Below are 13,405 nucleotides of genomic sequence, written 5' to 3'. Positions count from 1 at the left end.
GACAATTCCAGTTAAACACTCAACAAGATATCTCGGGGTCATATTAGATAGCAAACTAATATCATCCTTAGCTTTCAAAAATAGCTCTAGTAAAAAATAAAGCTAAGGAACTGGATCATAGGTAGCAAATCAAAGTTACCTATTGAAAGTACGCTACTAATATTTAAAACAATAATAAAGCCGATATGGACATACGGTGTGGTATTTTGAAAATGTGCAAGAAAATCTCACGTTGATTCAATTCAATTGATAAAAATTGAAGTCCAATTTAATTTCCCGTATGGTAGTTATAGTAATGGGCCAAAAATAGAAAATGAAAATTTTTGCATTTCTCGACGTTTTGAAGGTTTCTGAACATTTTGGCATACCTCAGAAAAATTGATGTGTGTGTGTGTGTGTTTTGTATGCCCGCATTTTTTCGTCCACGTTTTCGGGCGCATGGATCAACCGATTTGAATGGTTCATAAAACATTCGATTCTTACTGATAGGGAGATTTGCTCATTAGTTTTTGGCAAAGGCAGGTCCAGCCGTTATGGAGATATGGAGCAAAGAGTGCAGAAAATACAAATCAAGTTTTTGAGAGAACGAAGTATCCGATTTGAATGATCTAAAGAACATTCAATTTGTCATAATTGGGAGAAGAGGTGAATAGTTTTTGGTAAAAGCAGGTCAAGCCATTTCAAAAATACAGAGCTAAATGTGCAAAAAAAGGCAGTTTTTGAGAGAACTAAGCGTCCGATTTGAATGATTCAAAATTTCAAAATTTTTGGGAAAATAGTTTTTGTTTTGAAATTTTTTTTACAAAAAAATTTTTTTTGTATATTGAAATTAATTCAGATTTTAATTCTAATTCTGACTGAAGTTCTAATATACTCTCAACAACTAATTTCAATTATGCAATTCAGTTTATATAATTCTTTTAAATATTAGACAATGTTACAATATTTAACTTTCCGTATGGCAAGTTATAGTAATCGCAAAAAAATCGAAAATGGAAATTTTTATATATCTTTAGGTTTCAGAGGTTTCTGAACATTTTGGCAAACCTTAGAAAAAAATGGATGTTTGTGTGTGTGAGTGCATGTGTGTGTGCAAAAAATGTCTTTAGGCGGTCAAAAATGATCATTACCAATTACTAAAATTATCATTGAAAGTACTAGCAATTTGCTAGTTTTAAATAAAATTCATGCTTTATCATAAGGTCAATAAATATAATCACAAATTCAGTAATAATCAATCCGTGACTGGCTATTATTAAATAAAGATTTGTGGAAAGTTGAAAATTTAGAATCGTATGCATTTTTTAATTCCGCATTATGAAAATTAAAATTAAAAAAAGTTAGGCGCTGCAACCTTTGATAAAAATAAATAGTTTTTCAAAGTGAAGAGAGTTCCGTGTATTTTTCAATTTTGAATTATATAAAATTAAAATGAAAAAATAAGTCATAAAATTTACAAAAAAATGTTAGGGGTAAACAACCCCTAATAAAAATTAATAGTATTTTGATGTAGAAAGAGTAGTATGTATTTTATCAGATCCGCAATAAAAAAATTCAAACTAGTGGAATGCATGGCATCGTGCCTTAAGGGATAATTGCTGGAACTTTCCATACCGTAACGCAATGATCGAGGAATATTAAATGTTTTCATATATTCGTATAAATATTGTAACATTATCTAATATTTATAAGAATTATATAAACTGAATTGCAAAGTTGAAATTATTTGTTTAAAGTATATTAGAACAGAATTAAAATTAAAATCTGAATTATTTTTGACATACACAAAATATTTTTTCTTAAAAAAAAATTGAAAAAAAAAATTAGAAACAATTTTTTTTTCAAAAGCAATTATTTTGTTAAAACAAGCAGAAAGTTCTTTGAATAATTCAGATCGGACGCTTAGATCTTTCAAAAACTGCAATTTTTTGCACATTTAGCTCTGTATCATCGAAATGGCTGGAGCTGCCTTTGCTAAAAACTAATCACCTCTTCTCTCAATCATTACAAATTGAATGTTTTTAGATCATTCAAATCGGGTATTCTGTTCTCTCAAAAACTCAATTTGTATTTTCTGCACTCTTTGCTCCGTATATCCGTAACGGCAGGACCTACCTTTGCCAAAAACTAATCAGCACATCTCCCTGTCAATAGAAATCGAATGTTTTTGAGCCATTCAAATCGGTTGATCCCTGCGCCTGACAGTTTCAATTTTTTTTTTTTTAAAAAAAAATTTGTATATCGAAAATAATTCAGATTTTAATTGTAAATCTGACTTAAGGTCTAACATAATTTAAACAAATATTTTCAACTTTGCAATTCAGTATACATAATTCTTATAAATATTAGACATTGTTACAATGTTGTTAATAAAAATTTTCATATATCTTTACGTTTCAAAGGTTTCTAAATATTTTGGCATACTTTAGAAAACATGGATGTATGAGTGTGTGGGTGTGTATGTGTTTGCGTGTGTGTGTGGGTGTGTATGTGTTTGCGTGTGTGTGTGTGTGGATACAAATTTTCGTCGACGATTTCGGGAACACGGATCAACCGATTTGAAAAATTTAACTAGTGTGGCGCATGGCATCATGCCTTAAGGCAAATCGCTGGAACTTACCAAAAATTATTTTATTTAAAAACATTAACATTTTTGAAAAAAAATTATTTTGAAAAAATTAGATTTTTAACTAAATATATGTTTTCTTTATTTTGAAATATTTTCGAAATTCTGAACCTTTTTTCAAAGCAATCGTACTGCTTTAACTGCATGGAGACGAAATATCGAAGCGCGTAAACGCCGCGCCGACGTCTAACGGATAACCATTGATACGGAACCCATAGCAATGTAAACAAAATTTATACTTATTGTTAAAATCTCTATAAAATATATGATATTTTGATGTGCATTTGTCTAATGATCATTTTTGACCGCTAAATGGCTCTTTTTTACTTTTTTTACTAGATCCCCGAAACCGTTACACCTGCCTTCTTGAAAATTTAATCAATTCTTCATCTTGTCAATACAAATTATTAAAACCGGGCGCGCCGTTCTCTTAAAAACTGAGTTACCGTTTGTGGCACTTTTTGCCCCGTATCATCGAAACGGCTATACCTGCTTATGCCAAAAACTTCTTATGAACAGCAACCGAATGTTTTTTGAATTATTCAAATCGGTTGATCCGTGTTCCCAAAATCGTCGACGAAAATTTGTATCCGCACACACACAAACATACACACACATACATACATTTTTTCTAAGGTATGCCAAAATGTTCAGAAACTTCTGCAACGTGAAGATATATAAAAAATTTCATTTTTATTTTTTTTGCGATTACTATAACTTACCCGACGGAAAGTTAAAAAAACATTTTATTTATATTGAGTAAACGGAAATCTGTTCAAATTTTTGGAAAGGCAGGTCCAGCGGTTGCAGACTCTCAATAAAAATAAGTTAAAAAATGCCATTTGACGGTCAAAAATGTTCATTGGTAATATGTATAACAAATTATTAGATTTTATATAGAGATTTTAATAATGTGTACACATCTTGTGTAATTTTTTTGGGTTCCGTACCAAGATTTTTAATATTGAAGTTTATTTATAAAAAACAAAACAAATGTCCTCGACATTTTCGACGGTATGAAATAACCGATTTGTATGATTGAAAAAGCATTCGGTTCGAGGCCTTTTTGCAAAAGGCATATCTTGCAAGCGCAAAAGATGTAAAAATGGTCATGCAATTTTTGAGAGAACGGATCATCCAATTATATTAATTCAAAAAACCTTTTGCTTGTGTAGACGGTGTGCAAAAAATGGTTTTACAAAATATTTCGTAGTTTTGAAAGTTTTTTTAAAAAAAATTAAGTTTCAAAAAACTTAAATTTTCGAAATGTTTCATTTTCAAAAAAAAAATCCGAAAATTCAAAAAATTTTGAAAACATCAAAATTTTAAGAAAAAACGATTTCTTACAAAAATTTGAAAATATTTCGAAATTTTCAAAGTAAAATCGGATATTTTCAAAAATTTCCAAATTCTCAAGAAATTAAAAAAAAATATTTTTACAGTACGTATTTATAATAAACTAGCAAACCCGACGAACTCCGTTTCGCCACCAGATGGTTTCGTGAGAAAGATGAAGAAATTATTTGTTTGTTTTATATTTGAAAAGAAAAAAAATCATTTTATTATACAACAGTAATGAATTTATTTCGATTACAAAAGTTAAGTGTTTTTTAGTTGAATTTCTCCAAGTTCTCTTGGTAAACCACATTTTTTGTTTTTTGGTCTGACGTTAACACAAACAAAGCAGATGGTTTTCCATCTCGTGAACAGGCAACGTATAACTGCCCATGTGAAAAACAATGATTTTCTAAATAATCTATTTGAGAATTATCTTGCAAACACTAAGATAAGGCCTTGCGACTCGTTATTGCGAACGCAAAGCGAACTGGAAATTGCAATCGTTTGAAGTCAAACGGAAGACCAGTCAGAATCATTGGTATGTCACCAAATCGCCAGCAATTTTTGATTGAATGGTGAAATTCAGTGCGTGTACATCATTATTCTTTGCGGCAAGAATTGCTCGTTGACTTAACCAAGCATAATTCTGATAATTCTCACTAATGTCATCACTCGAATTTTTAATTACGGTGCGTGAAGTTCCAGCAGTTTGCATTAAGGCACAATGCCATGCACAACTAATTTTCTTAGCTATAAACCTTGCGGAGCCCGAGACCTTTCCAACGAATGCAAAATTGTCGAAATCGGTTCGTGCGTTCTGGAAGGAAAACTCGACTTATTTTTATATATATAGAAGATAATCTATTTAAAATTATTCAAAACAATTATTGCTTATTTTTATTTCTCTAATTTTTAATTACGGTACGGGAAGTTCTAGCAATTTGCCTTAAGGCACGATGCTATGCACCCAAATAGTTAACTTCCCGTAGGGTAGTTATAGTAACGGGCCGAAAATCTAAAATGAAAACTTTTGCATTTCTCGACGTTTTGAAGATTTCTGAACATTTCGGCATACCTCATTATCACGAAAAAATGGATGTGTGTGTATGTGTGTGTTTTGTATGTCCGCATTTTTTCGTCCACTTTTTCGGACGCAGAAAATAGAAAACGAGTTTTTGATCAAAAAAACATTCAATTCGCAATGGCGGGGAGAAGTGGTGATTAGGCACATTGAGAAAACTAAGTGTCCGATTTGAATGATTCAAAGAACTTTCTGCTTGTTTTAACAGAATAATTGCTTGTGGAGAAAAAAAAAATTGTTTCAATTTTTTTTTCAAAAATTTTTTTTTGTATATCGAAAATAATTCAGATTTTAATTGTAATTCTGACTTAAATTCTAATATAATTTAAATAAATATTTTCAACTTTGCAATTCATTTATATAATTCTTATAAATGTTAGACAATGTTTACAATATTTATAATAATCAATTTAAAAACATTCAATATTACTCGAACATTTCGGTACGGTACGGGAAGTTCCAGCAATTTCCCTTAAGGCACGATGCCATACACCCCACTAGTTTGAATTTTTTTATTGCGGGTGTGATAAAATACATACTACTCTTTCTACATCAAAATACTATTCATTTTTATTTGGGGTTGTTTACCCGTAATATTTTTATGTAAATTTTATGACTTATTTTTTTCATTTTAATTTTATATAATTCAAAATTGAAAAACACACGGAACTATCAAAATCGAAGAAAATTTGTATCCGCACACACACACACATACATCCATTTTTTTCTAATGTATGCCAAAATGTTCAGAAACCTCTGAAACCTAAAGATATATAAAAATTTCCATTTTCGATTTTTTTGCGATTACTATTACTTGCCATAGGGAAAGTTAAATATTGTAACATTGTCTAATATTTATAAGAATTCTATAAACTGAATTGCGAAGTTGAAATTAATTGTTTAAACTATATTAGAACTTCAGTCAGAATTAGAATTAAAATCTGAATTAATTTCAATATACAAAAAAAAATTTGGAAAGAAAATTTCAAAACAATTTTTTTTTTCAAAAGCAATTATTATGTTGAAACAAGCAGAAAGTTCTTTGAATCATTCAAATCGGACGCTTAGTTCTCTCGAAAACTGCCTTTTTTGGCACATTTAGCTCTGTATTTTTCAAATGGCTTGACCTGCCTTTACCAAAAACTATTCACCTCTTCTCCCAATTATGACAAATTGAATGTTTTTTTAGATCATTCAAATCGGATACTCCGTTCTCGCAAAAACTCGATTTGTATTTTCTGCACTCTTTGCTCCGTATCTCCATAAGGCTGGACCTGCCTTTGCCAAAAACTAATTAGCAAATCTCCCTATCAATAGGAATCGAATGTTTTATGAACCATTCAAATCGGTTGATCCGTGCGCCCGAAAACGTGGACGAAAAAATGCGGACATACAAAACACACACACAAACACACATCCATTTTTTCTGATGCCAAAATGTTCAGAAACCTTCAAAACGTCGAGAAATGCAAAAATTTTCATTTTCGATTTTTGGCCCATTACTATAACTACCATACGGGAAGTTAAAAATACGATTTATTTTTATCAATTGAATTGAATCAATGTGAGATTTTCTTGCACATTCCCATAATTCCACACCGTATGTCCATATCGGCTTTATTATTGTTTTAAATATTAGTAGCTTACTTTCAATAGGTAACTTTGATTTGCTGCCTATGAGCCAGTAGAGTTCCTTAGCTTTATTTTTTACTAGAGCTATTTTTGAAAGCTAAGGATGATATTTGTTTGCTATCTAATACGACCCTGAGATATCTTGTTGAGTTTTTAACTGTAATTGTCTTATCATGAAATTGAACTGCTGGGCAAGAAGATTTGTTGAGTGTTAATATTACATCACTTGATTTATTGTTATTGATTTTTATCCGCCATTTGCTAGTCCATTCTTCAATGACTCTTAGATGCCTCTGAAGCCATCTCAATGCTACAACTGGATCAGGATCTGAAGATAGAATAGCAATATCATCGGCAAGTGTATCAGTTGTTAAATTTTAATCTTAGATTTAAGCTTTGTACATAATTATTAAAACTTTCCTAGTTTAGTTTTTTAAGGAAAATTTGATGTGTTTCTCCCCTATAGTGTAAAAGGACACAGATGACAAATTTTAGAAAAATACCAAGAAAAACATTTATATGTTTAGGTGATAATTGGGAAATGTACTAAATATATTTTGATAGTTGGTGTTTGTTATATGTCATATGATAAGATGAATGTTGTTTGTTTTTCACAGTATATTATTGCTGATATGCTTATAAGCTTACAATGTATATTAGGATGCTGAATGGGTTATTTCTCTTGATAATATATCTAATACAGCACAACAAAGAGTATGGGGGCTATTTTCCATCTTAATAACTAGATGTAACAGAATTGAATTTTTGTTTAGATCTTTGTTCATTTGTACAGCACTGCAACGCGTGTTCGAATGCAGGTAGTATATATAAAAATGTTTATTTGTACTTGAATGTATGCTCGTATGTCCTGGTTAACATAACAAATTTGCTAAGGTCAATGTATTTAAATTTTAATTAGCTATTTTACATTTGTTTATAGTACAGCTTAATATTCTACATTTTTTTTATGTAAATTCATTTTGACATAAATTATTAATATTAATGTGATATTGATGATCATTTCTTGAACATACTTCAACAGTATCCTTTATGTCAGTTTAGAGCACCTAACATATTTGGGTTAAACAACGTTTTATCTAGAAAACATAATGTCACTCCTATTAGTATTGCAGCCATTCCAAAATACGTACCTAGAAGTATTCTCACATCATTAAAATGATCAATAGTTTATTATTGAGTTCAACTTTTTATTGCAATAGATGTAAAATGTAAGTGTTATTATCGTCTTAATTTGCTCTTATTATTACTACTTATTATTTAAAATATTCCATTATTTCGTTGAGTTGTGTATAATGAATGATATACTTAGAAATGTATGTGAAATTATTTAATGCCTTTATTGGGCCCCTGTTCGCCAAGAAGATTTCCTACTAAGGTTGTGAACATAAAAGCTAAAGCATTTGTAACAGGAACGGCCAGTGACATATCAGAATCTTGAAGTGTAACAAAATAGATTAATGCACCAAATTGATTTAAGAAAAATGGAAGAGTGCACTGCAAAGTTTAATTATTAAATGATATATTTTAAAATATATTGTAATAAGTCATTGCCTACCTTCCAATTTGTAACATAGAATTTGAGTATTACAAAAATTTGTTTGAAAACAGAATCAAAACTAATATTGTTCATTACAGCAGAGCTCTTTTTAATAAAAGGATTTGTTGCTCCCCAAAGAAAACCAACCAAGAATAAAAACGCTGAAATTAATTTGAAAACGATTTTTGTATATTGAATATAACATGTGAAATAAAAATACACACAGCATAGGAAACTAATAAATAAACTAAGGTAATGAATAAGATAATAAAAAAATAGCTTACCAAATTCTTTTAGCATTTTATGTTTATTGTTTAGTTGTTTAGCATTTCTTAGTTTAAATTTTAAGAAATGTATAATCTTTTAGAGTTTAATAAAAATAAAATATTTAAGCGCGTTTCAATTTCAAACTTCACATCATTATTCTTTTCATTGAATAATAATATTACCAAGTTTTATGCATTGTAATGTTTTTTGTTTATATAATTTGACAGATGTGTATTCGCTATGTGTGTGACTGCAGCGCCAGACTAAATATGAACTCCGAGATGCTCTCAACATGGGGTGTTATCTCCGAGCGTTGCACTCGGTGTTATACTTGTTTATCTATGGTTGCACTGTTTTGTTCATAGATAAACACATAGATAAGTAAACAATAAGTAAACAATTAAAATTATGTTTATATTAACAATTATAATTACAGTTATGGAATGTTTAAAAATATAATAATTATTATACATAATTATAAGTATTATAATTATGAATAAATTATATCTCAAAAAGTAAAGATCTAAGTGGAGAAAACCACATAAGTATTTAACTAAACTAAGCAGAAATAACTGACTCATTAATTACTTAATGACTACAGAAAATTTGTTAAAAAGTACAAATACTTCACAAACAAAAAAGTCACAAAAACATAAAATATATATATATATACATAGCTGGGCACCGTTAATCAAATAGTTAACTTCGTTAATCGTTAATCCGCTACAAAAAAAGTTAGCTTCGTTAAACGTTAAAGCGTTACATTTTGGAAGAATTAACGCAAGTTAACGTTAATCGTTAATCCGTTAATATAGGGCCGTTCAAGTATTACGTAAGCACTATAGGGTGGCAAGGAGGGTTGTTGATTTGCTTATTTTGGGTTGACATGGGGGGCAGGGGAGTCTGGATGATGATTACGTCATAAGTAGTATTTTTATTTTTTTACATTAATTGCAAAATGTTTACGTAAGCATGGGAGTAGGGGGTAAGAGCTTTGCTTACTTTTGCTGACAAGGGTGATGGGAAGGGTAAATAATTTCGCGACGCGCTTTATGCACACACCGTGATAATAAAGCTATTGGTCAACTTTCCGTTTTTATGATTGCATATTGTTTTTACAAGAATTTTTAACTTCCCGAAGGAGAAGTTTATGTTTTCATCAAAAAATCCGATTCGCTAAATTTATGTTTTCTCGACGTTTCAAGCCATTCTGAATCGAATGAGTCCAAGTTTGGAAAAAGTATATGTGTGTGTGTGTGTGTGCGTGTATGTGAACAGATTTTTTGCCGTAAATCGACGTTCTCTCAAAAACGATTCGACCAATTTCAAAAATTTAAAAGCCAATCGATGTATCTCGATGAGGATTATCGTTTGTCGGTTTTGTGCGACGATCTGCCGAGCCGTTTTTTTGAAAATAGCAGAAAAGTGAAAAATTTTTCGTCCACGTTTTAGCCCGCAATTCTGAATCGATTCTGAAATAAAGATCGGCCAAGCCATTTTCTTGTAATGAAGTTTTTTTTAAAAAAAATCCAACGATTTTTATGATTTTTTGACGGTAGATATCATAGTCTTCTAGATCATACTAAAATATTACCACCCTGCGACAACTCGTTTAGCTTTAAAAATTCGTCAAAGTTTGCAAAAATTGGTATCGTTTTTTTGGCATTTGTTAAAATTAGACTTTTCATCGACGTTTGCTCAAAAATGCCTGAACCGATTTCAGAAATTTAAAAGCCATTCGATGTATCTCAATGAGCACAATAGTTTGTCAGTTTTGTGAGACGATCTGCCGAGCCGTTTCTTTGTAATTTGAAAAAGATTATTAAACTTTTCGTCTACATTTAAGCACATTCTACCGAATCAATTTTAAAAAATATAAAACTGTACGAAAGATATTAGTTGGGAATAATACTGATTAGTTTTAGATGAAAATCTACCGAGCCGTTTCCTTGTAATTAACTGTTGATAACAAAATTTAAGCCGATTGTTATGAAACTTTCTTTGGCGATGTATATCATGGTCTTATAAAACTTACCGAAATATTACGGCCTTACGACAAGTAGTTTGATTTTAAAAATTCATCAAAGTTTGAGAAAATGAGTAGTTTTGTTGACGTTTGTTAAAATTAAAAGTAGATGATTTACTTTGTATAACGATAGATTACTTGGTCTTAATAAACATACTAAACCGTTAACATTCTACGAAAACTGGTTCAATTATAAAAATTATTGATTAGTGAAAATTTGCTTTTAGAAAATACTACGAGTTAACGTATTCGTTCGCTTTCAATTATGTGTAAAAAATCCACTCGGAATACTTTTAATCACTTATAAATTAATTCATATTTTATTGATTAAGTCGATTATTTACACATATAGGGAAGTTCATGTAACTTGCCTCAAGGCTAAATACCAATAACAACTAATTTTCTAAATAAAGGGAAAGAGTTTTTTTTGCGAAAAATAGGAAAAAGCGCGACGGGTTAAGCGTCGGGCATAAGGTGCATTTATCCCCTTCATGAACATTAACATGTTGAAGTTCTTGTCTGAAAGCGTGGCTCGTTTTGGTGTCAAAATGTCTTTACCCGTGGAAAACAAACGTTCAACTGCAGCGCTTGAGGGTATAGCAGTATTGTATTTAATAAATAGATTTATGAATATCTGTTTCCCGAGGAATGCAGCATCGTTGAACGAGTCTTTTGATTTCATGTCCAGCCACATTTTAACGAGACTTTGCGCTTTATTCTCCAAAAAGTTGGAGGTCTTTGGTTTTTCTATAGGCTGAGTGACAGAATTGAAAAAGTCTTCCTCCTCGTCATCATCGTTGTTACTCGCATTGCTCCCTCCGTCACTTAAACTACCTCTGTCTTTCGAATTTTCCGCTGCTTTTTGCCGTAAGGCACCTTCTACATTTTTTCCATGCACTTTCTTACTGCATCCACTATACTGCTGTCATACGTTTCCAGCCATATCAACCGAAACCGAGTGGTCCAAATCTTGCGGTGCCGTGCGGTAAATAGTAGGCATTGGATTAACGATTAACGGACTTCTGGCATTTTAACGGAAGTTAACGTGTCCGTTAACATTTTTAAAAGTTAACTTAAAAGTTAATCCGTTAATCAAAATGTTAACTTCGTTAATTAACGATTAACGGATTAACGAGTTAATGCCCAGCTATGTATATATATATATCAAAATTGAGAGAAAACCAAATTCCTAGGATTAAAACTCATTTACGAGACATTGTTCTTTATTAATTCTGCATTTAATAGTTATTTTGCTATCTAATCAATTAATAGAAAAGTTGCATTTAACGAAACCTTTGAATAGTTTCTGTATGAGTATTTTATAACATTACATTTAACCATGTTTCATCATGAAAACATTATCATTGAATTTGCCATCAAAGATCAACAAAGTGTTTACAATGAACAGAATAATGTTTTATGCACATATAATTGTTTATGAATTGAAAGATAAAAGCAATATTTTGATTCCCAAGGTCGGTAACAGATATATCTTGAATTTAAACATTATATTAGGATGTTGCTCAAGTTTTATTTGAAGAATATTATAATACTAATCTTCAATCAAAATACATTAAAATATTATGTATGGTATAGACTCGCTTTATAAGTGTTTACATTTACTAATGTAATAGATAATCTTAGTAAATATAGCAATGAACTTACGTTCATGAACATTTAAACCAATACTAAATAACTGTTTTGCAACATCAACAATATGAGATTCAATCCAATCATATAACAATTCTGAAGATGATGATATTTCATCAAACATCAAAACACCAGTATCTGGTACTAATACTTTTAGGAGAAATAGCTCAACCTAATGTTTTTAAATAGACACTCATTATCACTGCTATACTATTGTATCTCTGAATGCAACTTTCTCAATGTTGAGGACATGGCAGAATAAATATTTGTCACAAAAATAGTAGGCCTTTGGAGACTATTTGTACAGATTTAAAGCAAGAAATATGTCCTCGGCTGTGAATTTTCTTCCTTTTAAATTTTAACACTTCTTAGATCATTTATACTCTGTTACAATTTGTTCCTTAAATTATTGCTTTGTTTATAAATTATAAAGTTTTGAACGCGTCATACATTCTTTGGGTGACAAAAGTACTCCTGCGCCTTGTTCGTGCATTTTGCAGCAATTTGCAGGTACCCCCAAGCCACCTATTCAATATAATAACTTGTTGAAATATCTTGATTATATACAATAATTACTGCAATTATTATATAAAAAATACCTTTGCGGGAACTGGTATTGGAAAAGCTGAATATTTTAACCCGCACTTGACATTTTTTTGGGTACTATAAAAACACTTTGTCATATTAAATTTCACTTAAATGTTCACTTAAACACAATTAAATTATTAGAAACAATACGGGTTCACAAACTTAGGTTATGCTTAGGTTATTCGTACAGCAATCAAATACTTGACAGCTACTTGCACGAACCACGAACAATTTGTAGTTGAAATGAGTGCACATGAGCCATCTGTTTTTGAAAATTGACACTACTCAAGACCAAAACAGTGCAACGCGCATTTGTTCGAAGATAACTCCCCTTGGGCTAAACCCCCGCCGCCAAAAACTTTTTTTTTATTATTTTAATAATTTTTACAACTGTCCTGAAACGGACAAGTAAATATTTGACATGAAACTGAAGGCGTTGGCAAAATACAAATCATCTGACCATTGCCAGTGATTGTCGAAGGTCTTATCTATTGTTGATTAATGCAGAAGAAATTTTTCTTTTAATCGCGGCCCTGGTAGAGTTGTTCTGAAGTTTTTTCTCGCGAGCAAGTTCGAGTGATCAGCTCGCGATTTCTATATTTGTGTGAGTAAGCGATTATTTCATCCTTAACTGTGCTA

General features: G+C 30.7%; 1 protein-coding gene across 1 annotated transcript; it reads right to left on the bottom strand.

Annotated features, from left to right (window-relative positions):
• Window positions 1-7,947: 7,947 nt before the first annotated feature.
• On the bottom strand, window positions 7,948-8,556 carry LOC113370655 (transmembrane protein 234 homolog). Its single transcript, XM_026611350.1, has 3 exons — window positions 8,520-8,556; window positions 8,254-8,396; window positions 7,948-8,192 (listed from the first exon to the last, which is right to left on the bottom strand). The coding sequence occupies exons 1-3, from the start codon at window positions 8,533-8,535 to the stop codon at window positions 8,022-8,024; spliced, it is 330 nt and encodes a 109-aa protein (XP_026467135.1). The 5' UTR covers window positions 8,536-8,556; the 3' UTR covers window positions 7,948-8,021.
• Window positions 8,557-13,405: the final 4,849 nt, after the last annotated feature.

The sequence above is a fragment of the Ctenocephalides felis genome, unplaced genomic scaffold (genome assembly GCF_003426905.1).
Source record: "Ctenocephalides felis isolate EL2017-DRISC unplaced genomic scaffold, ASM342690v1 CF-g0.4_SCAFFOLD_01492, whole genome shotgun sequence".
Classification (NCBI taxonomy): Eukaryota; Metazoa; Arthropoda; class Insecta; order Siphonaptera; family Pulicidae; genus Ctenocephalides; species Ctenocephalides felis.
Note: the sequence above shows the minus strand (reverse complement) of the source record. Positions and strands in the feature narration are given on the sequence as shown.

Coding starts and splice junctions, on each gene's coding strand:
- LOC113370655 (XM_026611350.1), bottom strand. Junction 8,193..8,253: donor TCTATGTTACAAATTGGAAG/GTAGGCAATGAC, acceptor TAAACTTTGCAG/TGCACTCTTCCATTTTTCTT.